Raw genomic sequence first — 26,334 nt, forward strand, 5'->3', positions numbered from 1 at the left:
ATGGCAACTACAGTTTAATGCCAAAAAATGCAAAATCATGCACTTGGGTCTCAAAAATCCAAATACTAAATATAGTATAAATGCCACTATAATGAAAACTACTGAAGAGAGGGATATGGGTGTCCCTATTTCAGGGGACTTAAAGGTAGGTAGGCAATGTAACAAAGCAATGAAGAAGGCAAGTCAGATGCTTAGTTGCATAGGGAGAGGTATCAGCAGTAGAAAGAAAGAAGTAATAATGCCACTGTATAGGTCATTGGTACAACCTCATCTAGAGTATTGTGTTCAGTTCTGGAGGCCATATCTCCAGAAGGATATAAATACATTAGAGACTGTACAAAGAAGAGCAACTAAAATGGTGCATGGCCTACATCACAAAACGTACCAGGAAAGACTAAAAGATCTTAATATGTATAGTTTAGAGCAGAGGCGGGAAAGAGGGGACATGATAGATACTTTCAAATATATCAAGGGTTTTAACAAGGTACAGGTGGGATACATTCTTCACAGGAAGAGGAGCATTAGAACATGAGGACATGCACTGAAACTAGAGGGAGGAAGATTCAAGGAAATTTGAGGAAAGATTTCTTCACAGAAAGAGTGGTAGATAAGTGGTAGATACAGTAGAATAAGTTAAACATGCCTTGGATAAGCATATTGATATCCTTACAAAAAATAAGGATCACATATGATTTGAGGTAACATGTTTAAAAAAGGGGCAGACTAGATGGGCCAAGTGGTTTTTATCTGCCGTCAAATTCTGTGTTTCTATGTTTGGGAAAACGTCTTCTTATTCCTAACTTCCCAAAACAGGGAAAATATCCAGAATGACATTGCCAGAATGTTCCCTGTCATCATACTTTGAATATTTTAAGTTATGAATTGATCTCTTATCCATAAGTTAAACCTTTCACCTTTTTTGCCTACAGAATGGAACGCTAAAGATCATTGATCGGAAAAAGCATATATTTAAACTTGCACAAGGAGAGTATATAGCACCAGAGAAAATTGAGAATATCTATATACGCAGTGAACCTGTATCCCAAATATATGTCCATGGGGACAGTCTACAAGTAAGTATGTGATGTACTCATGTACAGTATGCTATAAGCATTCCAGATGTAGTTTTGTTACTAGATTGTACTCTACAATGGTCCAGGGAGAAAACAGGACAATTTTGAAGATTTATCCTTATTTTTAAACAAAGTTGACAAAATGGCTTCTATGGAACTTCCATTGTAGATGTTTAAAAAAAATTTTTTTCAATTTTATTTGGTATGTTTAAAATAATTTCCTATTTTAAAATATGCAGAGTGAGTGCCAATATGGCATACGTTTGATAATATTATGTTTGTTTTTTTCAATACAGATGTCTTACTTTGGGAATATAAATATACTTGTCCTCTGGCTACCAGAGCATTACCTGTTTTTTCCTAACACATTGTTTTTTTTTTTGCACTAACTTATGTTACTGTAGGCCTTTCTAGTTGGCATCGTTGTCCCGGATGCGGAAGTGATGCCAGGGTGGGCAAAGAAGAGATCTTTTGAAGGGTCATTTGCAGAACTATGCAACAATTTGGTATGAAACTGTATTTATTTTTAAAAAGATGTTATGTATCTGTGATACACATAAATGAATAACCCTAGAAATAAATGCATGTTGCCAAATTTGGAGGTAGCCTTCAAGACAACATAGAAAAAATAAACTATGACTATAGGACCCAGAGCACTATCTTAAGAGAAAAGAAGAAAACTAATGTATACACTATTACCAGTGGCGTAACAATAGCCCCGCAGACCCTGCGGTAGCGGGGAGGCGCCGTGTAAGTGCAGGGCTATTGTACCGCCGCTGCTGCCACATCTGTGCTGCGGCCGGGACCTGCAGATTTACTTGTCTGTGCTCCTCCTGGCTTCTGATGCTTTGGAAACGGATGGACCATCATAAAATGTCCACCCCATATAACAGACAGTTCTCTGAAACTGTCTGCTTGTATGGGGGCGGACATTTTGTGATTGTCTTAATTTAATAAAGTTAAAACTGATTACTGATATAGTCAAACATCTACAATATGCACAACATAGTATTATAGTAGCTTGTCACTTAAAAGAAAACCATAATAAAGATTTTTTTTCTTTTTTTAATTACAAAGACAGGACATATTCATTCCGAGATGGACCTTTCGGCATAATGTAAATGAATATAAGTAATTACACGGTTTTATCACATCTCAGGCGGGATAGATACAAACAATTAAACTTATAAACATGTACAGGTTGAGTATCCCTTATCCAAAATACTCAGGACCAGGACAATTTTGGATAACGGATTGTTCTGTATTTGGGAATATTTTAATATTTCAATGATGTATCTTGAGGTATCTTGTATTTATGTTGTACATCAAACACATGAAATAAACACAAATATATTTTATTTGTGCATAAAACAAGGTTTCAAAACATGAAACAAAGTTTGTGTACAATCTCAGGCACTGAATTTAAATGCCAAGCAATCATTGTCTTGCACATATATAGTGCCAGTTGCATATCATTTCCTCAGTAGTGCTGTAACAGATGTCACCAGTAAGTTTTTAGCAACAAAAACATTTTTTGTTCACTTTCTGGAATATATGGTTTTCGGAATAATTCGGATAACATATATTCGGTATGTGATACTCAACCTGTACAAACATTTAAAATTGCTGTGGCGGTGGGCAACCCTGGGACCCCCATTACACATATGCAATTTATCATTAGCCATTGAATTGTTCGGTCTGGCCTGATGCCATTTTATACATTGCATTCCTATCAGGGTCTAGCTTGTATTTTCAATTTATTGCTTCTCCCCTGGTTAAGCAGCACATAATAATGAAGGAGAAAAATATCTATTATAAATCGAGTGGTAAGAAAGAAAGAAAAATAAACTATAATATATATGTGTGTGTGTGTGTGTGTGTGTGTGTGTGTGTGTATATATATATATATATATATATATATATATACTAGGTGATTCATCACACCCTACGGGCGCTCTTCACACCGTCGTGAACGTTTGTATTGTGAGACATATGGTTAGAATTGTATAAAAGATGCCCTGTATTGCAATTTCAGTTATAGGTGAAATGTGTTAAATAGAGAGCATATGATTTGGAAGGGGGTGTGTATTGTTTTGTTTAATTAAAAAGTGATTACAGATTAAGATGTACATTGATAGTGTGGAGGGTACAGTGACATTTGTGGGTGTGGGGGTGTGTGTGCGTGTTGTTTAGGTGTGTGTTTGTGTGCAATAGTATAGTAGGTTTTTTTTTGAGTCAGCGGCTCCCCACTGGCGGATGTCACGACACAGGAAAACAGGAGGCTGGGTAGTGATAGGTGTGTATGGGCATAAGGAGGACTAAAGAGGAGGGTGGGGGACACTGTGCAGCTTCTGCCAGTGGGTGAGGGTTCAGCGTGGCAGCACAGGAGTACAGGATGGTGCCCCTGAGTCAGTGTCTCCTCCTACTGGGTGGGAGTTAGGGTGCATGAGAGCATTAGGCTGGGTGGTAAAGCATGATAGGGGAATGTGGGCAACACAGGGAGAGCGGGTCCCCACTGGCGGAAGTTACGGGGCAGGAGAACAGGAGGCAGGGCAGTGATGTAGGTGTGTGGGGATGAGGTGTAGTAAAGGTTTTTGGCTGTTGCAGAGTAGGGATGGGCATTGGTGCAGACGCCATCGATAGTAGTAATATATTACTTGGCTGACTAAGAAGGAACAAGAAAAGAAATAGAACTGCGCAATAAGGGGATAACAGTAATAACAATTGAATTACTCTCTAGAATAGGTAAAACATACAACACATCAAGAATACCTTACATATAAAAATTAGAAAATAAAAATAAACTGATAAAAAATTAAGCACAACCGGTTGTGACTATGTAAGCATGCAAAATGTTTTTTTGTTAAAACATATTACTTAGAATTGCACTTCCTTTGAATTTGTTTGCAGTTCTGTTAGTATGTTAATTGGTACAGATGAAATGGCTGGTTAGATAAACAGTCACGTTGTGTTAAGAAGGAACAATCTTCGCTTTGTTGGGCTGCCGGAACATGAGGAGGGTACGGACACAACAAAGTTCATGGAAAAATGGATGTGCGAGAAATTTGGGAAAGCGTCATTCTCCGATCAAGTGCCATGGAAAGGGCTCATAGGGTGTCATTTAGACCATTGCCACTGGTGGCACCTCTATGTACACTGATCATTGAAATCCTAAATTTTCAGTACAAAGATACCATCTCGTTTGAGTATAAAGGCGCTATAATATCAGTGTTTCCAGACTTTGCACTGGAGGTTCAAAAGGACAGAGCAACATTTTTTTAAATAAGAAAAGGTTGCATGAGGGTATTCAATGGTTTTACTCTCCAAACATAGGGTCATCGCCAATAGCGAAACAGTTTTTTTCCATACTCCAAATGAAGCTGCAAAATGGTTGGATAAATAGGTCCCGGGTAGTCGTCAGCTAGCAGTTAGCTAGGTAAAGTAGGATCAAAGAAAAAAATTAAAAGACCGGCTGGGGAGCTCACCACATATTGGTGGTCATCTTACTACATCCCCATATTTTAGGGTTAACTTGGTTTGTCTTTTTTTTTACTTTTTCTTGGGGAGGTTGGGTTACGTATTCCAAGGCAGGGTCGATTCACAGAGTGGGGGAAGGATTATTGTTTGGGGAAGTTGTTTTTATATAGCATGTACTTATATTTTTTGCTGTCTGAGTTATATGTATGTAAGCTGTGGCGGTGGACCCCGGGTAAAACTAGATAACAATGGCCATTGAGGTGGGGGTCGTGCAGGGATTATGGTAGACAAACCAAACCAAAAGGGATGATTAAATTACTTTCATTGATCATTAGGGGCAAAAATGACAAAAGCAAATGATCCCTCGTTATAAACCAACTTGGGCAGTACAATGTAGACATAGCCTGCCTGGTGGAAACCCATTTGGTATGGGAGAAACTGATGACACTCAAGAAAATGGGAAATGCATACCATGCCCCTTTCATGTCCTCATCCAGAGGTGTAAGAATCCTTGTAAGGAAATCACTACCATTTGCCCATAATAAGGTCAAGATTGACCCGGGAAGATGCTAAATTTTTCTTGACTGTACGATCAATGCCATGCAAATATTATTGCTGTCTATTTATATTCTGACCACATTTTCATTTGATATTCTTGTGAAGGCTGCAGAGTTTGTGGCCCTGTCCCCCCCCCCCCCCCACACACACACACACTCCCCTGTTGTCTGCCTGGGATTTCAATAATGTTTTGGACCCTCAGGCAGAGAGACAGAGGAGTATCTCCTCAGGAACAGCTAGAGGTAACAAGGAGTTTGCTAACTTTGTACAAGATGTGGGGTGGATAGACCCATGGAGGGAGCATAAACCTAAGACTGTCCAGTTTCATGTTATTCTACATCGTATCAGGCCTTTTCAAGAACAGATCTTATGTTGGTTTCCAGGAACCTTTTGCCCCAAATAGTCATGGTTGAATACAAACCAAGAGGAATATCCGATCACTCCCCGATATATATGGAGTTCTCGGATGTAAATGAAAGAGGTCAAAGTTTCTGGAAATTTAATGCCGGTTGGTTGCAGTGTATAGGAGATGAAGGTGCATTGAAAGCATAGTGGGGAGAATTTTGGCAAACTAACCTGGGATCAACCACCTCGGCCATAACGTACTATGCCTTTAAGGCATATATGAGGGGTACTTTAAAAAAGAGTTTTGCAGAGGCTAAAAAAGGGAGTAGAGATAAGGCTCTGGAAATGGAGAAAAAGAGAGCAGCCTTAGAATTAAAATTCCTGATGAGTAATATTGCTATTTAACCACAGCTATGGCAGAAAGCCCAAAAAGAATAGTTGGATAGTTTGAAAGCTTGTCACATCTGGACTGGATCTATTCAAGGTATATCAGAGATACTGTACCGCACAGTACGGTACAGTAGCAGTCAATGATGTTGCACAGTATAATTACCGGTCTACCTTCACCATGGAGAAAGAGTTCAAATGTCCTGTATACTGTAGATGCAGAATAGTCCTCTCTATTAGCACAGTGGGTCCGGATAAAAGCCTAGGCTGTAAAGGGTTGTCCACTTGTTTAAAGCTCCAAATATCTGTATCAAGGTTGTCCAAATGCTGGTCCATGCAAGATGCCGCTGTTAGTGGTGGGTGCGTAACAGTCCTTGATGCATTTTGCTGCTGGCTGCAGCTTTATCTTTGTATTCGAGAGAGATATGGATGGCTTCCAGGGATAAATAATTTGTACATGCAGTCACAATTAAGATGCCACTAAAGAGACTGAAACGTTGGCCTAAACTGACATAGAACGGAGCTTTATGGAAAAGGAGATGGATAGATTGCGCTCACCTGTGGTGTGATACAGTATTAAAGTAAATTGAGAGTGTGTGGAGATTTATTGATAGGAGTGAGTAAGCAAGTAAGTAAATAAATAAGGATGCAGAAGACTGTAATGTAAAAATGAAAAGGGAATTTATTAAAGTTAATATTATGTAGAGAAATGTACGGAGTCCTGATGTCTGCAGGAATAGGCCAGCGGGGTATCACTCCACAGGCCTTGTCCGAAGTATAAGTTTGACCTATGTAGGTACCTTTAATCCATAGGTCCCTTTTAGGAACCTATGTGCCTTAGTGGGTGACCGCAGCGGTCTGTAAGGGCAAAGGGGATGTTGGAATGCACTTAGCAAATGTTCAGTGTGCAGATGAGCCCCGTGGAGCTCAATAATGAATAAATAAAAGTCACGTAAGGAATGTGCTTTGACAAATGTCCATGGGGTGTAACGCCGGCGTGGAGGGCAGTGAGCGGCGTCCCGCTGTGCGCTCTTACCAGATCGTCGTTGGAGGTATCTGTCGCCTTGCTGTGGATGGTAATCTGTTAGGCGCGGGTGAGTGCACAGCCGTGCAGGTACACCCGGCTCCACGGTCGCCGTCTAGCGTTGCTTCCTGGTTCCGTTCTCGCGAGATTGCGGTAACCAGGGCAGCGTTTGCAGCGTGCTGTGGGCTCGTACTCCCGGCTGGGAGGAGACAGTCGCAGAGGGCGGATGATGATGGATTCGCTGGATTGTGGAAATGAATGAGAAGGGATGTCCCAACGCGTTTCAGCCACTAGGGCCTTTGTCAAGGATAGGCGGTGTGGTTCGGAGGAAGTATATATAGGGGGGTAATTGGCTGATCGTTAATGGTAATTGCAGTAATTGAGAGCTTTCATTTAGAATACTCGCCGGTGGGAGATGAAATGGGTTAATTGGGAGAGAAATTCTTAGAACTGTTTGTGTTGTGCGCATGGTGTATACAGACTATGCGATGCAGTTAATGATAATATCGTAATTTGTGGGGATCAAATGTTTAGAACAAGTAATTGGGTTTTAATAAGGCAATGGTGTGTGGAAGTTGAAGTATAAGGCTAACTGTTCAATGTACTGTTATGGGGCCTCTAACACTGTGCAGATGTTCTGAGGTAATAAGAATACCTATGGATAAATGGAAGGATTGATTAGTATGTTTTGAAGATGAACAATATTGAGGATCTCTCAATATTCTGATGTGCTTTACAGTGTAAAGATTCGTATGCAAGAGAGGTGAGTAGGTTGCCAGAAATGAGAAGAAATTTAAAAATAGGAGTCAGAAAAGGATGCATACAGAGGAGAGAGATAAAAGAGAGAGATAAATGAGAGAGAGGTAAACCCATGAGAATGGAGATTAAGCCATGAGAATAGTAATAAGCGATATATGAACTGATGTTCTGATATGTGGCATATTGGTAACAATGTTTATTACTGAGGCTAAATGTTTTTATTGGTATCATGGACTATATTCATCTAGTAATGGTGCCACTATTGAAATCAATATTTAAACCGTTAGGTGTTAGTGTTTTCAAGTGGAATATCCAGTAGAGTTCTTTTCTGTTTAGGGTGTCTATATGGTTCCCGCCCCCTCCAGTTTCTTTCAGGTACTTCTATTGCCATGAAAAATAGTCCCTTAGGATCAGATCCATGGCATTCTTTGTAGTGAAGTGAAACACTATGAGCCTCATACCCTATCCGTATATTCCGGATATGTTCGTAGATGCGGGTTTTGAGGGGGCGAGTGGTCCTACCCACATATTCCTTACCACAGGGGCACCTTAGTATGTAAATTAACCCCTGGTTGTTGCATGTGATAGTCTGATGTACTTTGAAGGATTGTCCCGTGGTAGTGGAGGTCCATGTTTGTATTGGTTTTGTGGTGTTGGATGATTGGTTCTTGCAGCCGGCGCAACGGCCACAATGATAAAAGCCTGTTTTATTTGTGAGTGTGGTTTGGGTCATGGTGACTGGTTTGATGTGGTTCTGAACTAGTTTTTTGCGGATGTCTGGTGCTTTCCTGTATATAACAGTAGGTTTATCTTTTATTATGGATCTTAAGTCATTGTCTTCTTTAAGTATGTGCCAGTGTTTTGTTATGATTTGTTTAATCTTGTGTGCTGATTGACTATATTGTGTAATGAAGGTGATGTCTGATGTGTTATGTTCTTTGTCATTGAGTTTTGGTTGTAAGGTATCTGTTCTGTCAAGTTGGATGGTGTTTTGATATGCATGTTCTACTAAGTCTTTGTCATAGTTTTTTTCTAAAAATTGTTGTTTGAGGTCCAGTCCTTGTTGCATATAGTCATCAAGTTTGGTGCAGTTGCGTCTTATGCGTCTGAACTGCCCTTTTGGGATATTTTCTATCCACGGCCTATGATGTCCACTGTTATATAAAATATAACTATTAACGTCGACATTTTTTTTGTATGTTTTTGTGTGTAGTTGTCCATTGTCAATAAATATCTCTAAATCCAGGAATTCGACTTTATCTTGGCTGATGTTGGTTGTAAATGTCAGATTCCTGTCATTGTTGTTGAGGTATGTAGTGAAGTCATTAAGTGATGTCTGTGTGCCCTTCCATATGAAAATGATGTCATCTATGTACCGCCGCCATAGGATCAAGTTGGCGCTCCAGTCACGCAAACCCCAGATGTAGTCCTCCTCCCATTTGCCCATGAAGAGGTTTGCATAACTGGGCGCCACCCGAGATCCCATGGCGGTCCCTGTGGTTTGTAAGAAAAAAGTATTGTTAAACCAGACGTAATTGTGATGGAGAATGTAGTTGAGTGCGTCAAGTATGAATTTGGTTTGTTCAGGTAGTAGGTCAGATTGTTGGTCCAGAAAGTGTTTTGTGCTGTCTAATCCCTGTTCATGTCTAATTACGGTATATAAAGATGTAACGTCGCTTGTTGCTAGCCAGAGATCAGGTGCCCATTCTATGCTGTGTAGTGTATTGAGTATGTCTGTAGTGTCCCTTATGTATGATGGAAGTGTCTGTACGATGTCTTGAAGAAAAGAGTCTGCGTATTGTGCTAGATTGGAACTGAGTGATTTTATACCTGAGATGATGGGGCGTCCTGGTGGGTTGTGTATGTCCTTGTGTATTTTCGGTAAGTAGTAGAAAACTGGAATAATGGGGTGATCTTGTTTTAGAAATGTGTGTTCATGTTTATTGAGTAGTCCTATGTCTTTGCCTGCAGTGAGTAATGTATCGAGTTCCTTTTTAAATTCCTGTGTTGGGTTACCCGGTAAAGTCCTGTATGTGGTTTGGTCTTGTAGTAGTCGTGATGCCTCTGTGATGTAGTCGTCTTTGTTAAGGATTACAATCCCTCCCCCCTTATCTGCGGGTTTAATGACTATTTGTTTGTTGTGTTCCAATTCCCGTAAGGCCTCTCTTTCTTTTTTGGTCATGTTGTTGTTTCTGTTGAGATGCTTGTTATCTTTGGTTTTGTCTTGAATACGCTCTATGTCCCTTGTTACTAATGTTTCAAACGTTTTTATGTGGTGTGATTTCAGGTGGGTGGGATTGAAGGTGGAGGGTGGTCTTAATGATGTGTGTTTATACTTATCTGTGGTGTCTTGATGGTTTCTGATGATGGGATTAGAGTTGAAGTATTTTTTGAGGCATAATTTTCTGGTAAATGAGTGAAGGTCACAGTATGTGTTAAATTTATCAGGTTTAGTTGTGGGAGCGAATTTAAGTCCTTTGATGAGGACTTGTTTCTGGGGTGTTGTAAGGTGTGTGTCGCTTAAATTAAAGATTTGACTGGTGTCTAGTTCTTTGTCGGTTGTGGTGATTGTTTCTGTTTTTTTGGGGTGTTTGCCCCCTCTGCATCCTCGTCTTGTTCTATGGGTCTTTTCTTGGTTGTCAGTGGTTGTGATGGTTGGAGACAGGCTTTGCGGCCTGTCTCCGAATCTAAAAAATTCTCGCCCCATGAGTCTGTAGTAGTGCCACTATTTTGGGGGTGTATAGGTTGTGTAGAGTCTTGTTCCTTATTATTGTCAGTGGAGTTGTAGTCTCTTAGGGTGGTGACCCAGCCCTGGTCAAAGGACAATCTAGCAAGAGTGTCGTATTCTATGTCTTCCTCAATCTCATGAACTGAGAAAGAGGTGTCAGAGTATGTGTCTTCTGAGGATGATGATGAGGCACTGTTGTTTATATTTGTTGCTTTGGCCTTTTTGTGTTGTGTAATTGTTTGAGTGTCTCTAATCAATTGAGTCTGGTGGAGTTGGGTCATATATTGCTGATATGTCAGACCTATTGTTTTGTATGTTGGTATATTGGGGATGTGTGTCCGATTAGTTTGTCCTGTTCGCGGGTCTGGTATTTTGTGTATTAAAGTCTTTCTGTTGTGTTTGTTTGTGCTAGCAGTGGCTATTTTATGTTTACTTTTTTTGTTGTTGACTTTGTTATTGGTATGATGTTGGGTAAGGCTTAATTTGAGTTTGATGTCCCTCTGTATTTTATTGACCTTTGATTTGATTATATTATCTTCCTTCTGAATGAGTCTGGATTTAGTAATGTCCTCGATTGCCTGGAAGCCTTCTTCTTTTGTGAAGGGTTCAATGAGTGTGTTGGTCTGATCTATTTGTGTGGCTATGTTTGTCAAGTCAGTATTGTGTTGTTCAATTACTAAGTTTATCAGATCAATGGAACATTGGTGTAGAATGGAGTCCCATTTTGTCATAAAAATTGTGTCATCTGTGTGGTGTGTGGGTTTCTTTTTGATTTTTAACCCCTTGGGTATGAGGTTGTTTTTATGGTACCATTCAAGGATTTGCCTGTCCCACCATATGCGTGTTTCTTTCTGTATGAGTTTCTCAAGGTGTCTAAAGTTATTGTAGAATTCGAGTGGTGGTATTGAGGGGGTGTTATTGTCTATATTAAGTATTTCTTGTGTTGCCCTATTGGCCCTCGTGAGTCGCACATCAGTGATACCCATAAAAGTTGTGTGATTGTTCGTATGTAACCGAGCTGCTTGATACTTGTTTAGGACAAAGAACTGTTAGTAGAAAATGTAAGTACTAAGCGCTCAAGTTATGGTATATGTCAGTCCTATGTGTATTTCTACCCAGAGGTAGAGCTGAGATCTAAAGGGAGCTGCAGTCTATCGGGTGAGTCCTGGTCACCCTGATAATTACAATATGGAAAAGGAGATGGATAGATTGCGCTCACCTGTGGTGTGATACAGTATTAAAGTAAATTGAGAGTGTGTGGAGATTTATTGATAGGAGTGAGTAAGCAAGTAAGTAAATAAATAAGGATGCAGAAGACTGTAATGTAAAAATGAAAAGGGAATTTATTAAAGTTAATATTATGTAGAGAAATGTACGGAGTCCTGATGTCTGCAGGAATAGGCCAGCGGGGTATCACTCCACAGGCCTTGTCCGAAGTATAAGTTTGACCTATGTAGGTACCTTTAATCCATAGGTCCCTTTTAGGAACGTGACTTTTATTTATTCATTATTGAGCTCCACGGGGCTCATCTGCACACTGAACATTTGCTAAGTGCATTCCAACATCCCCTTTGCCCTTACAGACCGCTGCGGTCACCCACTAAGGCACATAGGTTCCTAAAAGGGACCTATGGATTAAAGGTACCTACATAGGTCAAACTTATACTTCGGACAAGGCCTGTGGAGTGATACCCCGCTGGCCTATTCCTGCAGACATCAGGACTCCGTACATTTCTCTACATAATATTAACTTTAATAAATTCCCTTTTCATTTTTACATTACAGTCTTCTGCATCCTTATTTATTTACTTACTTGCTTACTCACTCCTATCAATAAATCTCCACACACTCTCAATTTACTTTAATACTGTATCACACCACAGGTGAGCGCAATCTATCCATCTCCTTTTCCATATTGTAATTATCAGGGTGACCAGGACTCACCCGATAGACTGCAGCTCCCTTTAGATCTCAGCTCTACCTCTGGGTAGAAATACACATAGGACTGACATATACCATAACTTGAGCGCTTAGTACTTACATTTTCTACTAACAGTTCTTTGTCCTAAACAAGTATCAAGCAGCTCGGTTACATACGAACAATCACACAACTTTTATGGGTATCACTGATGTGCGACTCACGAGGGCCAATAGGGCAACACAAGAAATACTTAATATAGACAATAACACCCCCTCAATACCACCACTCGAATTCTACAATAACTTTAGACACCTTGAGAAACTCATACAGAAAGAAACACGCATATGGTGGGACAGGCAAATCCTTGAATGGTACCATAAAAACAACCTCATACCCAAGGGGTTAAAAATCAAAAAGAAACCCACACACCACACAGATGACACAATTTTTATGACAAAATGGGACTCCATTCTACACCAATGTTCCATTGATCTGATAAACTTAGTAATTGAACAACACAATACTGACTTGACAAACATAGCCACACAAATAGATCAGACCAACACACTCATTGAACCCTTCACAAAAGAAGAAGGCTTCCAGGCAATCGAGGACATTACTAAATCCAGACTCATTCAGAAGGAAGATAATATAATCAAATCAAAGGTCAATAAAATACAGAGGGACATCAAACTCAAATTAAGCCTTACCCAACATCATACCAATAACAAAGTCAACAACAAAAAAAGTAAACATAAAATAGCCACTGCTAGCACAAACAAACACAACAGAAAGACTTTAATACACAAAATACCAGACCCGCGAACAGGACAAACTAATCGGACACACATCCCCAATATACCAACATACAAAACAATAGGTCTGACATATCAGCAATATATGACCCAACTCCACCAGACTCAATTGATTAGAGACACTCAAACAATTACACAACACAAAAAGGCCAAAGCAACAAATATAAACAACAGTGCCTCATCATCATCCTCAGAAGACACATACTCTGACACCTCTTTCTCAGTTCATGAGATTGAGGAAGACATAGAATACGACACTCTTGCTAGATTGTCCTTTGACCAGGGCTGGGTCACCACCCTAAGAGACTACAACTCCACTGACAATAATAAGGAACAAGACTCTACACAACCTATACACCCCCAAAATAGTGGCACTACTACAGACTCATGGGGCGAGAATTTTTTAGATTCGGAGACAGGCCGCAAAGCCTGTCTCCAACCATCACAACCACTGACAACCAAGAAAAGACCCATAGAACAAGACGAGGATGCAGAGGGGGCAAACACCCCAAAAAAACAGAAACAATCACCACAACCGACAAAGAACTAGACACCAGTCAAATCTTTAATTTAAGCGACACACACCTTACAACACCCCAGAAACAAGTCCTCATCAAAGGACTTAAATTCGCTCCCACAACTAAACCTGATAAATTTAACACATACTGTGACCTTCACTCATTTACCAGAAAATTATGCCTCAAAAAATACTTCAACTCTAATCCCATCATCAGAAACCATCAAGACACCACAGATAAGTATAAACACACATCATTAAGACCACCCTCCACCTTCAATCCCACCCACCTGAAATCACACCACATAAAAACGTTTGAAACATTAGTAACAAGGGACATAGAGCGTATTCAAGACAAAACCAAAGATAACAAGCATCTCAACAGAAACAACAACATGACCAAAAAAGAAAGAGAGGCCTTACGGGAATTGGAACACAACAAACAAATAGTCATTAAACCCGCAGATAAGGGGGGAGGGATTGTAATCCTTAACAAAGACGACTACATCACAGAGGCATCACGACTACTACAAGACCAAACCACATACAGGACTTTACCGGGTAACCCAACACAGGAATTTAAAAAGGAACTCGATACATTACTCACTGCAGGCAAAGACATAGGACTACTCAATAAACATGAACACACATTTCTAAAACAAGATCACCCCATTATTCCAGTTTTCTACTACTTACCGAAAATACACAAGGACATACACAACCCACCAGGACGCCCCATCATCTCAGGTATAAAATCACTCAGTTCCAATCTAGCACAATACGCAGACTCTTTTCTTCAAGACATCGTACAGACACTTCCATCATACATAAGGGACACTACAGACATACTCAATACACTACACAGCATAGAATGGGCACCTGATCTCTGGCTAGCAACAAGCGACGTTACATCTTTATATACCGTAATTAGACATGAACAGGGATTAGACAGCACAAAACACTTTCTGGACCAACAATCTGACCTACTACCTGAACAAACCAAATTCATACTTGACGCACTCAACTACATTCTCCATCACAATTACGTCTGGTTTAACAATACTTTTTTCTTACAAACCACAGGGACCGCCATGGGATCTCGGGTGGCGCCCAGTTATGCAAACCTCTTCATGGGCAAATGGGAGGAGGACTACATCTGGGGTTTGCGTGACTGGAGCGCCAACTTGATCCTATGGCGGCGGTACATAGATGACATCATTTTCATATGGAAGGGCACACAGACATCACTTAATGACTTCACTACATACCTCAACAACAATGACAGGAATCTGACATTTACAACCAACATCAGCCAAGATAAAGTCGAATTCCTGGATTTAGAGATATTTATTGACAATGGACAACTACACACAAAAACATACAAAAAAAATGTCGACGTTAATAGTTATATTTTATATAACAGTGGACATCATAGGCCGTGGATAGAAAATATCCCAAAAGGGCAGTTCAGACGCATAAGACGCAACTGCACCAAACTTGATGACTATATGCAACAAGGACTGGACCTCAAACAACAATTTTTAGAAAAAAACTATGACAAAGACTTAGTAGAACATGCATATCAAAACACCATCCAACTTGACAGAACAGATACCTTACAACCAAAACTCAATGACAAAGAACATAACACATCAGACATCACCTTCATTACACAATATAGTCAATCAGCACACAAGATTAAACAAATCATAACAAAACACTGGCACATACTTAAAGAAGACAATGACTTAAGATCCATAATAAAAGATAAACCTACTGTTATATACAGGAAAGCACCAGACATCCGCAAAAAACTAGTTCAGAACCACATCAAACCAGTCACCATGACCCAAACCACACTCACAAATAAAACAGGCTTTTATCATTGTGGCCGTTGCGCCGGCTGCAAGAACCAATCATCCAACACCACAAAACCAATACAAACATGGACCTCCACTACCACGGGACAATCCTTCAAAGTACATCAGACTATCACATGCAACAACCAGGGGTTAATTTACATACTAAGGTGCCCCTGTGGTAAGGAATATGTGGGTAGGACCACTCGCCCCCTCAAAACCCGCATCTACGAACATATCCGGAATATACGGATAGGGTATGAGGCTCATAGTGTTTCACTTCACTACAAAGAATGCCATGGATCTGATCCTAAGGGACTATTTTTCATGGCAATAGAAGTACCTGAAAGAAACTGGAGGGGGCGGGAACCATATAGACACCCTAAACAGAAAAGAACTCTACTGGATATTCCACTTGAAAACACTAACACCTAACGGTTTAAATATTGATTTCAATAGTGGCACCATTACTAGATGAATATAGTCCATGATACCAATAAAAACATTTAGCCTCAGTAATAAACATTGTTACCAATATGCCACATATCAGAACATCAGTTCATATATCGCTTATTACTATTCTCATGGCTTAATCTCCATTCTCATGGGTTTACCTCTCTCTCATTTATCTCTCTCTTTTATCTCTCTCCTCTGTATGCATCCTTTTCTGACTCCTATTTTTAAATTTCTTCTCATTTCTGGCAACCTACTCACCTCTCTTGCATACGAATCTTTACACTGTAAAGCACATCAGAATATTGAGAGATCCTCAATATTGTTCATCTTCAAAACATACTAATCAATCCTTCCATTTATCCATAGGTATTCTTATTACCTCAGAACATCTGCACAGTGTTAGAGGCCCCATAACAGTACATTGAACAGTTAGCCTTATACTTCAACTTCCACACACCATTGCCTTATTAAAACCCAATTACTTGTTCTAAACATTTGATCCCCACAAATTACGATATTATCATTAACTGCATCGCATAGTCTGTATACACCATGCGCACAACACAAACAGTTCTAAGAATTTCTCTCCCAATTAACCCATTTCATCTCCCACCGGCGAGTATTCTAAATGAAAGCTCTCAATTACTGCAATTACCATTAACGATCAGCCAATTACCCCCCTATATATACTTCCTCCGAACCACACCGCCTATCCTTGACAAAGGCCCTAGTGGCTGAAACGCGTTGGGACATCCCTTCTCATTCATTTCCACAATCCAGCGAATCCATCATCATCCGCCCTCTGCGACTGTCTCCTCCCAGCCGGGAGTACGAGCCCACAGCACGCTGCAAACGCTGCCCTGGTTACCGCAATCTCGCGAGAACGGAACCAGGAAGCAACGCTAGACGGCGACCGTGGAGCCGGGTGTACCTGCACGGCTGTGCACTCACCCGCGCCTAACAGATTACCATCCACAGCAAGGCGACAGATACCTCCAACGACGATCTGGTAAGAGCGCACAGCGGGACGCCGCTCACTGCCCTCCACGCCGGCGTTACACCCCATGGACATTTGTCAAAGCACATTCCTTACGTGACTTTTATTTATTCATTATTGAGCTCCACGGGGCTCATCTGCACACTGAACATTTGCTAAGTGCCTTCCAACATCCCCTTTGCCCTTACAGACCGCTGCGGTCACCCACTAAGGCACATAGGTTCCTAAAAGGGACCTATGGATTAAAGGTACCTACATAGGTCAAACTTATACTTCGGACAAGGCCTGTGGAGTGATACCCCGCTGGCCTATTCCTGCAGACATCAGGACTCCGTACATTTCTCTACATAATATTAACTTTAATAAATTCCCTTTTCATTTTTACATTACAGTCTTCTGCATCCTTATTTATTTACTTACTTGCTTACTCACTCCTATCAATAAATCTCCACACACTCTCAATTTACTTTAATACTGTATCACACCACAGGTGAGCGCAATCTATCCATCTCCTTTTCCATATTGTAATTATCAGGGTGACCAGGACTCACCCGATAGACTGCAGCTCCCTTTAGATCTCAGCTCTACCTCTGGGTAGAAATACACATAGGACTGACATATACCATAACTTGAGCGCTTAGTACTTACATTTTCTACTAATAGAACGGAGCTTGCATGGCTGAATTAAGGGGGCCCTATTGGATATGACCTTGTGAGTTTCCAATGTCATCAGTTGTCATGAGATGAGATGGAAATAAATGTTGGTCCTAGGTTTGTAGAACATCAGCTTCCTTTCAAGCTGTATAACAGTAAAATTAAAAATGTCTAAAATTAGCAGAATATGGCTTCATTAAGGAGGGCACAAATTTTATAGCTTGCATGGGTGCTAAAAACCCTGGCACTGGCCTGGGCTTCACCTAATTGGGGGATTGGGGGGTGGTTTCAGTGGCAGGAGAAATGAGTTCCGCCACCTCTCCCAGACCACTTTAAGCCCTGGCTTCATATATTAAACACACTAAGGCCTTTATTTAGATGTGATCGCAGTACAAGTTTGTTCTCAAAATGGGAAAAACCATGTGCACTGCAGGTGGGGCAGATGTACTATAACTATGTATAGAGAGCGTTAAATTTGTGTGAGTTATTTTGTTTCTGTGCAGGGTAAATACTGGTTGCATTACTTTTACACTGCAATTTAGATTTCAGTTTCAACACACCCCACCCAAATTTAACTCTCTCTGCACATGTTACATCTGCCCCACCTGCAGCGCACATGGTTTTGCCCATTTTGAGAACAAATTTGTACTGCGATCAGATCTGAATAAGGGCCTACGTGACATTGTTTTAGAACCCACTGACTTTATTGCACACAACTCTATACCCTCAAACTGATGTGACATAAAATGCATTATACCAATTTCCTGTCATGCAGCATGTACTGTAAATCTATGACACTGCATAATTATGCAATTAACTTTGGTCATCATACCCTATGCTGTATGTGATTTATTCTGTCTCATATTACCACAGTGTTTCCAAATAAAAATCAGTCATTTTTATCTTAGCCATCTACATTAGCTAACCAAGTACTTTTAGACTTGCCATACACTGCAATAATTGTATAACTCAACTGGGCAAAGGAAAGAGTGTCAGTGTATGTTACTGGATAATGGTCATTCACAACCTGAAAACAGCTGAGAAAAGGTCTTTATCAATCATTATGGGGTTAATCAGACCTGATGGGCATTTTCACAAGCTGAATGATTATCAAAACTGCAGCAGGCATGCCCGCTGCAGTTTGACAGAAAATTTCTGAGTGGACACCAGCTGTTTTCACGGAGTGTTAGGGTAACGCAGGCATGCCCAGGCATTTTCAGGGAGGGTGTGTGACATCAGCTTCAGCCGTAATCAGTCTGTGTCTGTCGAAGACTTGAGGAAGGGTCAGAGTTAAGTACACTTGCACAGACTGGGAAAACTCATTCGACGATGAGTGTTTTGCAAATTGATTTGCAGAGCAGCGATCGATTTGCATGCCATTTGCAGACTTGCACAGGGCCAGATAATATTGTGTTGGTGCAGCGGCTGATTGGATGCCAATGCAATTTCGTGGAATTATGTTTTATTAAATATGTTTAATATTATTATTTTTGTTTCTTTTGTTATAAATATTTTTTATCTAAAATCCAGAATTTTTTTTTTTGTATTCAACCCTATTAATAAAGTTATCATTTAATTTAGAAACGTGGGTTCCTTGGATTTCTGTTCTGATATAAAGCAATCAAATATTTAAACTATTTTGTATGTTTTTTAGGAACTAAAAAAAGCAATAATGGCTGATATGGTGAGACTAGGGAAAGAGAGTGGACTCCATTCGTTTGAGCAGGTAAGAATGAATAAATTTGCTATAAATGGACACTGGTCTAATGGACTGTCCCACCACTCCAGAGGCCTTATTTTGGTTCATTCTTTCTGACAAAATCCTTCTTAGATGGACAAAACCATGTGCACTGCAGGGGGGGGGCAGATGTAACATGTGCAGAGAGAATTAGATTTGGGTGAGTAATTTTGTTTCTGTGCAGGGAAAATACTGACTGCATGATTTTACACTGCAATATAGATCTTACTTTGAAGTAAAACCCCACCCAAATCTAATTCTCTCTGCACAAGTAACACCTGCCCCACCTGCAGTGCACATGGTTTTGCCCATCTAAGAAGGATTTTGTCAGAAAGAATGAACCAAAATAAGGCCCCAGGATAGGCTGTCGTGAAGAGGAGGGTTTTAAAATAGCCCGACAATAATTGATGGTTGGGACAGAAACCTGTCACATGGGTAATACGTTCTGAAGGAGGAAGCAGCATGGGAGATGTCTTGAAGATGGCAATGAGATGTGGACATTGTTGATGTGGACATGATGAATGTCAATGTTGAAATGCCAAGCATTTCAACATTACAACTATGTCGACATGATATACCGCAGCCCTGATGATGCGCACAGTGCAGGCCCAGGCTTTATGGGGGGTATTCAGTTGTTGTTTTGTTCCCTTTTTCACACATATTCTCCTTGTTTTCATCTTATTTGTGTAATAATTAATTCTGTCATTTGAAAGCTGACTGTTTTTGAACATCTTTTATTTCAGTCATTTTCAATGGTATTCCTAATCACATGTTTGGTGATAATTTTTTTCACACTTTTTAATAGTCATCTAAACTTCTCGTCTTTTTTATTCACCTGGTTGTTGGGTGGGGATAAAAGTTTTCCCAATAGAGTAAATGCATAACCCCCCCCACCCCTAATAGAGTATATGAACACCCCCCCAAATAGTGTAAATGCATACATCCCCCCACACAGTATATAAACACAACCCCCCATAGAGTATAGGCACACATTCCCCCCATAGACTATAGGCACCCCCCTCCCCCCCCCCCCCCCATACACACATAGAGTATGCACACTGGCAAAACCTCACAAACAACCCCCCCCCCCCAACTCTTTCACACACAAGTCTCACATGAGTGTGTGTATGTATGACAGACAGAACACCCTACTGGTTCAGCAGCAGAAGTCTCCCTACACAGTGCAGCGGCTCATCTTCTCTCTTGTGGACAGCAGGCTGCTGCGCGCATCCTCCACTCTTCATCTTCTGCAGCTGGTACCGGTACCGGGCTCATAAATGGTGTAGAAATTGAAAAAACATTGGGTTTTGCTGTGGACCTATGAGTCCCAGCAAGCCTGGAACGCATACTGGGACTTGGAGAATTGTGGATGCAAATTAAACTTACAAGGGTCCCCCGGCGTAGATCTCGTCCTTTTCATTCCAAGTAGGCTCCAGGGATTTGGCAAAAAAATATATTGATACCTGAACCAAGCCGGACTGTCAGAGGAAGCCTTACAGTGTTTATGTTGACATTGTGCGACTCCTCCTCCTGAATGCCGCTATTGGCCGGCTTGCGGCCTAGCGGCTCCTGATTGAGCCTGGGGCTGGTTATGCCTGTAGGGGAGGGGTTTTTCTATTTTTTTTTAACACTGAAGCCTGCACGGATCTGACTGATCCGTGCAGGCTACAGCCAATACGAATTTGCATTTAGAAATATGAATTTGTATTTTAAATACAAATTCGTATTGGAAAAAATACGGATCCATAGGGCGGCCATTGGAAAATACGAATCAGTCAAATACGACTGATTAGTAAATTTTCCTCCGGAATACGAATTTGCATATGGCTATAACAGCCGTATGCATTCGTATTCAGGCATATTGAGAATACGAACTTTCATATTCGTATTCTTAGTAGATTTTCCCCTAGATGTCTATATAAAAAATAACAAAAACAATTGAATAGTACACACGATCATCACTTCAAAAATATACATTTGAATACCGCTGTTTGTGCCAGATCTAATCCTAGTTTTATTCAGAATGTAAATGGGTTTACAATGATATATTCAAGAGATTTCAGGGTTCCAAAAGGTTTCATATTTTATACATATTGCAGGTTGTACAGTAAACTCCCAGCACCATCGGATCCCGCACTGAGCCGAATTAATGATTTTGGGAGACTATCGGTGGTATCATCTGCATGCAGGGAGCCCGCACATTGTGACCACCGCAGCACGTTTCCCACACCCCTTCACAGATCTTCTCCCCCTCGCAGTGTGTCCATGCCTCCCCCATGCACAGCCTGACACTCTTTCACTTCCCCTCTAAGTCCTCCCGCAGCGCCTTCTACACCCACCCAAATCCTAACAGGATACGTCATTAGGTCGACAATTCGACAAGCAGAATGTCGACATACATTTAGGTCGACATGCATTAGGTTGATATGGGCTAGGTTGACCGTCAAACGGTCAACATGAGGCTTTACACTTTTTTTTTAAGCTGACATCTTGCGACAGGTGGTATTTTATGCCCTACCATCCACTAGGGCGTGGTGGAAGAATGTGACTTTTTGACAGACGACCTTTCCCATGTCGATATAATGCTTGTATCGACCTAGTAACCTGTTAACCTATCTCATGTCGACTTGATGCATGTCGACCTTTAGCGAGTGACTCAATGCATGTCGACCCTATGACCGATACCCATCCTAATTTCCCCCCGGCACCTGAAATGTCAGTTTTCAAGAAGGATCCAAAACCATCAGGTGCCGGAAAATCAGTGTTCAACCTGTTTTTGAATGGATTTTGGGGGTTATTCTGGTTGATTCGCAGCCTTGCGAGTCCACCAAACCCCGCCCGGTGAATGAACGCCCACCAGCACACCCCTCGAAGTGCGGCTTCGCCCGCACAGGCTGCTAATGGAAGTTTTTGCATAAACATCCATTCGCATGCCTCCGGTAACCGCCCACATCTTTCGATCATCGAATGATGTGGTGAGTGTACGCATATATAAGTGACTTTTAAGTTACTTACATATGCGTGCACGCTGGCGCGGATATGGGCGGGCAGCACCCGCGTCACTGCCTCATTACCATGAGAACACCCAGCGTTCTCATGGGAAGGCCCATGGAATGCCCAGTGTTCCCATATAGTAATGGGGCAGCCCGTCGCCCCCCGCCCATCGGCGCCCCGCACGCCGCCATGGGTGCGTGCACCCGGCGAACCGAAAATTTGCCGTGGGTGCACGCACCCTACGTCTGCACATGCAGAAACGCACATGCGCAGACGCGCACCACCGGTCCTCCATGCGAATGCACAGAGGACCGAATGGACATGAAAAAACCCTTTATCTCAGGGGTACTTGTCGTTTTACCAATAAAACAATTCCAGTAAGAATAAAATTAAATCTCAATCTCATTTGCAAACAATTAAACTGTTACGTTGCTTTCTAATTGTGTTTCTGCTGTGATTAAAAATGCATTGTGGATATTGAATTTGTATGTTTTGTCCTAGGTGAAAGCTATTCACATCCATAAAGAGACGTTCACAGTACAGAATGGTTTGTTGACACCAACGCTCAAGGCAAAAAGACCGGAACTCAGAGACTTCTTCAAACAAGAGATAGAGGAGCTGTATGCTTCTGTGTCTGTGTAACAAGATGGGGGCTGTGGGATTACCAGTACTACAGTATGTCTACTGTCATGCAGATATGATACAAAATATGTTGCAAAATATTTTTCTGTTTGGATTTTATCTTCTATAACACATTCATTGTCAGAGGACTTGGAATGCAAAAAAAGCGATTACAGAGGTTAAATTAACCAGTTATTGGTATGGCAGTGATTTACTGTACACCAGACTAAAGACTAATACACATAGTACAGTAAGTTAACACCTTTTTTTTCTGGACAGAAAGTATTTTTAGAAATAAGTAACTGTTAAATAACTAATGTCAGATTCATTGCACGAAATGTACGACAAACACATTGACCTGTTTTCTGGATTGCAAGGACAGTGGTGTCCTTTTTATATATAGCATTATGCAAATGCTGTGTACAATGTTTAAATATTAAAACAAATAATAATTTTCAATAAAATAACTATAATAATGACATAATTGACAGTTTTCTGTGAGGTTTCCTTTGATGTCTACTTGCTGCATCAGCAATACCAAGCATGGTAATAAGGAGAACTGGAAATATTTTTTTCACACAACACACTCATTAGCGAGGCGAAGCAGGAGGGGAGACCGATAAGATGTATGAACATCTTGCCCGCTGAAGCAGGGAAGCACTAACTCCCCCCTCTGTCGATACCTCCTCCTGCTGACAGCACATCAGTTGACACTGACGCAATGTCTTTTTGCCCCCGGCCGGCTGGACTGGGCATGTGCGGGATCTCGCTACTCACGTGAGATCCCCAGCACAGCTCAGAGCCAGCAGCAGGGACAGCGCTGTCACTGCTGTGGGGATAGGGCATCAGCACCTGCAGCTGTCGAAGTCAAAAGCTGCAGGGGGCAAAATGGGCAGCGATGCTGACCGTTCATACATTAGGTAGGAGGCAGGTGCAGTGTATAAAACAACGTCCCTGCGCTATGCCTCCTGCCCCGCAATGCCGCACGTTAGACACCTGCATCGCGGGTGTCATAGATCATTTTGCTGCAATTGTGGGGTAGATTTATTATCTGTTGATATGGGGAATATGCGCTTTCCCTGTGCGTTATGGCAGGGGATAGCGCATATTCCCCTGATCAACAGATAATAAATCTACCCCACAATTGCAGCAAAATGGTATTCTTCAGAAACAGGTTCTTGGTACCATAGTTTTTACATATACAGACTCTACATTCAAAGATATTTGCATACAGTACTAAGACATTTATGTTGGCCATTGTATTTGCCATGCAAAAGAGTGTAAACTACATTATTGTTTACTGGGGTAAATTTAGTAAGGTTGGAGTTAGCAAAATTCTATTTATTATTTTCTAGAGAGTGGTAAATATAGAAGTAGAATCTGATTGGTTGCTATTTGCAACATCCCATCTTCAATAGATCTCCCTCCTTAGTAGTGGTGTGTCCTTCGGTGGCACATGTGGTGCATAGGAAAAATATTTTGCCCATTATCACAATTACTTACAGTATATATTCTCCATACTAATAGCGTTAGCAAACGTTTGGGTGTTTCAGTAGACAGCTGAGAAAGTTGCATAATTACTGCTGTAATGACTCATCTCTTATATATTTAGCCAGATCTGTCACTCATCCCCTGTGTAGCTAAACGTATGTGTATAACGTTTCCATGTGTATAATGCTCCTCCCCCTTGACATCACCTCCCCCCGCCCAGCCAGGGTTACAGTACACGCCCACCATCCACCATTACTCCACAGCCACAATAAACCATTACTCCTGCACCCTCCCCCCCCCCGGACCCCTGCGACCCCCCTCTCGCGATTCGCGGGACCCCCACGACCGCCCCTCCCGCGATTCGCGGGACCCCCGCGACCCCACCCCACCTGCGATTCGCGGGACCTCCGCGAACACCCTCCCGCGATTCGCGAGACCCCCCGCGAACACCCTCCCGCAATTCGCGGAACCCCTGCGACCCCCTCCAGCAAGTGGGGGGCCCCCATGACCCCCCCTCCCGCGATTCGCGGGACCCCCACGACCTCCCCTCCTGCGATTCACAGGACCCCCGCGACCCCCCTCCCGCCATTTGCGGACCACCGCCCCCTCCCGCTATTCACGGCAACCCCCCTCCTGCGATTTGCGACCCCCCTCCCGCAATTCGCGCCCCACCCCCTCCCGCAATTCTAGCCCCCCACGATTTGCGGACCCCGCCCCCTCCCGCAATTCACGGAACCCCCCGTAGCGCCCCCCTCCCGCGATTTGCGGACTCCCTCGGCACCTCCGGCGCCCCCCCCCCCGCGATTCACACACCTCCAGCGCCCCCCTCCCGCGATTTGCGGACTCCCTCGGCACCTCCGGCGCCCCCCCCGCGATTCACACACCTCCAGCGCCCCCTCCCGCAATTTGCAGACCCCCTCCCGTGATTCGCGGACCCCCCTCCCATGATTCACGCCCCTCTTACGCAATTCATGGCACCCCCCGCACTACCCCACTTCTGCGATTCGCAGCCCCCTCCCGCGATTCACGGACCCCCGCGCCACCCCCTCCTCCCGCGATTCACGGCATTCCTCCCGCGATTTACGGCCCTCCAAAACCCCCCCTCCCGCAATTAACTGACCCAACAACCCTCCCTCCCACAATTTGCGGACCCCCCTTCCCACGTTTCAAGCCCCCCCCTGCGCCCCTCCCCGATTTGCGGACCCCCTCCCGCTAATCGCGGATCCCTGCACACCCCCCCCCCTCCCGCGCACCTGTGACAGCCTTTACTTCCCCGAAGGGATTTCAGGCTGTAAAGCCCTTCTAAGATGGCGCCCGCCATCGTGGGAGGTCCTTCCCCCCACGATCCCCTTCTGCAAGGAGTAGGATCCGGATAGCTTCCAGGGCCCAGGCAAACCCCAGCGATGCTGGGGTTAAGTGCTGTGCAGCGGTTGCAGACAGACACCCCTGCACACAGAGTGCTGACAGGATGCGCTTCTGTCAGCCTCTGCTGCGCTCTCAGTGTGTTTTTCGTCTATTAGAAGCAACATACTGTAAAAAAAACCTGCACTAACACTATAGTTAATAAAATAATAAAACCTAACTATCTAGTGAAAAACCAGAGTAAAATAACCGGCTGCAACAGCAGCCGATCAGCCAAGCACCCACTCCTGTGGGCACCTAAAATAAACTGAAGCATGATGGGATGCAGAAGGGGAGAGCATGCAGCCAGAGGAAAAGTTTCAGCGGACCCTCCTACATCCCAAGGTGGAGCTGTGTCACCAGACTGGATGAAAGAGAAAAAATTCTAAGTTTAGGAACTAGATATTTATATTGCTCTACAAATAGTGCAAGGTTAAGGCCACCATACACGATTTTACCAGATTCTGGCAGATCTTACAAAATCGGTGCAAACGTCAACAAATCGCATGTGTATGACAT

At 42.4% G+C, this 26,334-nt stretch overlaps 1 protein-coding gene and 1 long non-coding RNA gene across 7 annotated transcripts in view; one reads left to right on the plus strand and one right to left on the minus strand.

Moving 5' to 3' along the window:
* Positions 1-23,412, plus strand: part of ACSL6 (acyl-CoA synthetase long chain family member 6) — a 226,455-nt gene extending 203,043 nt beyond the window's left edge. For all 6 annotated transcript variants that reach the window (XM_083181844.1, XM_083181845.1, XM_083181843.1 and 3 more), the window contains 4 exons: positions 930-1,073; positions 1,478-1,579; positions 19,225-19,296; positions 22,804-23,412. In XM_083181844.1, the coding sequence (XP_083037970.1) occupies positions 930-1,073; positions 1,478-1,579; positions 19,225-19,296; positions 22,804-22,944 (459 nt within the window). In that variant the 3' untranslated portion in view covers positions 22,945-23,412. The remainder of the gene's footprint in view (positions 1-929; positions 1,074-1,477; positions 1,580-19,224; positions 19,297-22,803) is intronic.
* Positions 1-26,334, minus strand: part of LOC146074101 (uncharacterized) — a 71,437-nt gene that overhangs the window by 39,335 nt on the left and 5,768 nt on the right. The window lies entirely within an intron of this gene.

Source organism: Crinia signifera, chromosome 4 (genome assembly GCF_055691185.1).
Source record: "Crinia signifera chromosome 4, ASM5569118v1, whole genome shotgun sequence".
Taxonomy (NCBI): Eukaryota; Metazoa; Chordata; class Amphibia; order Anura; family Myobatrachidae; genus Crinia; species Crinia signifera.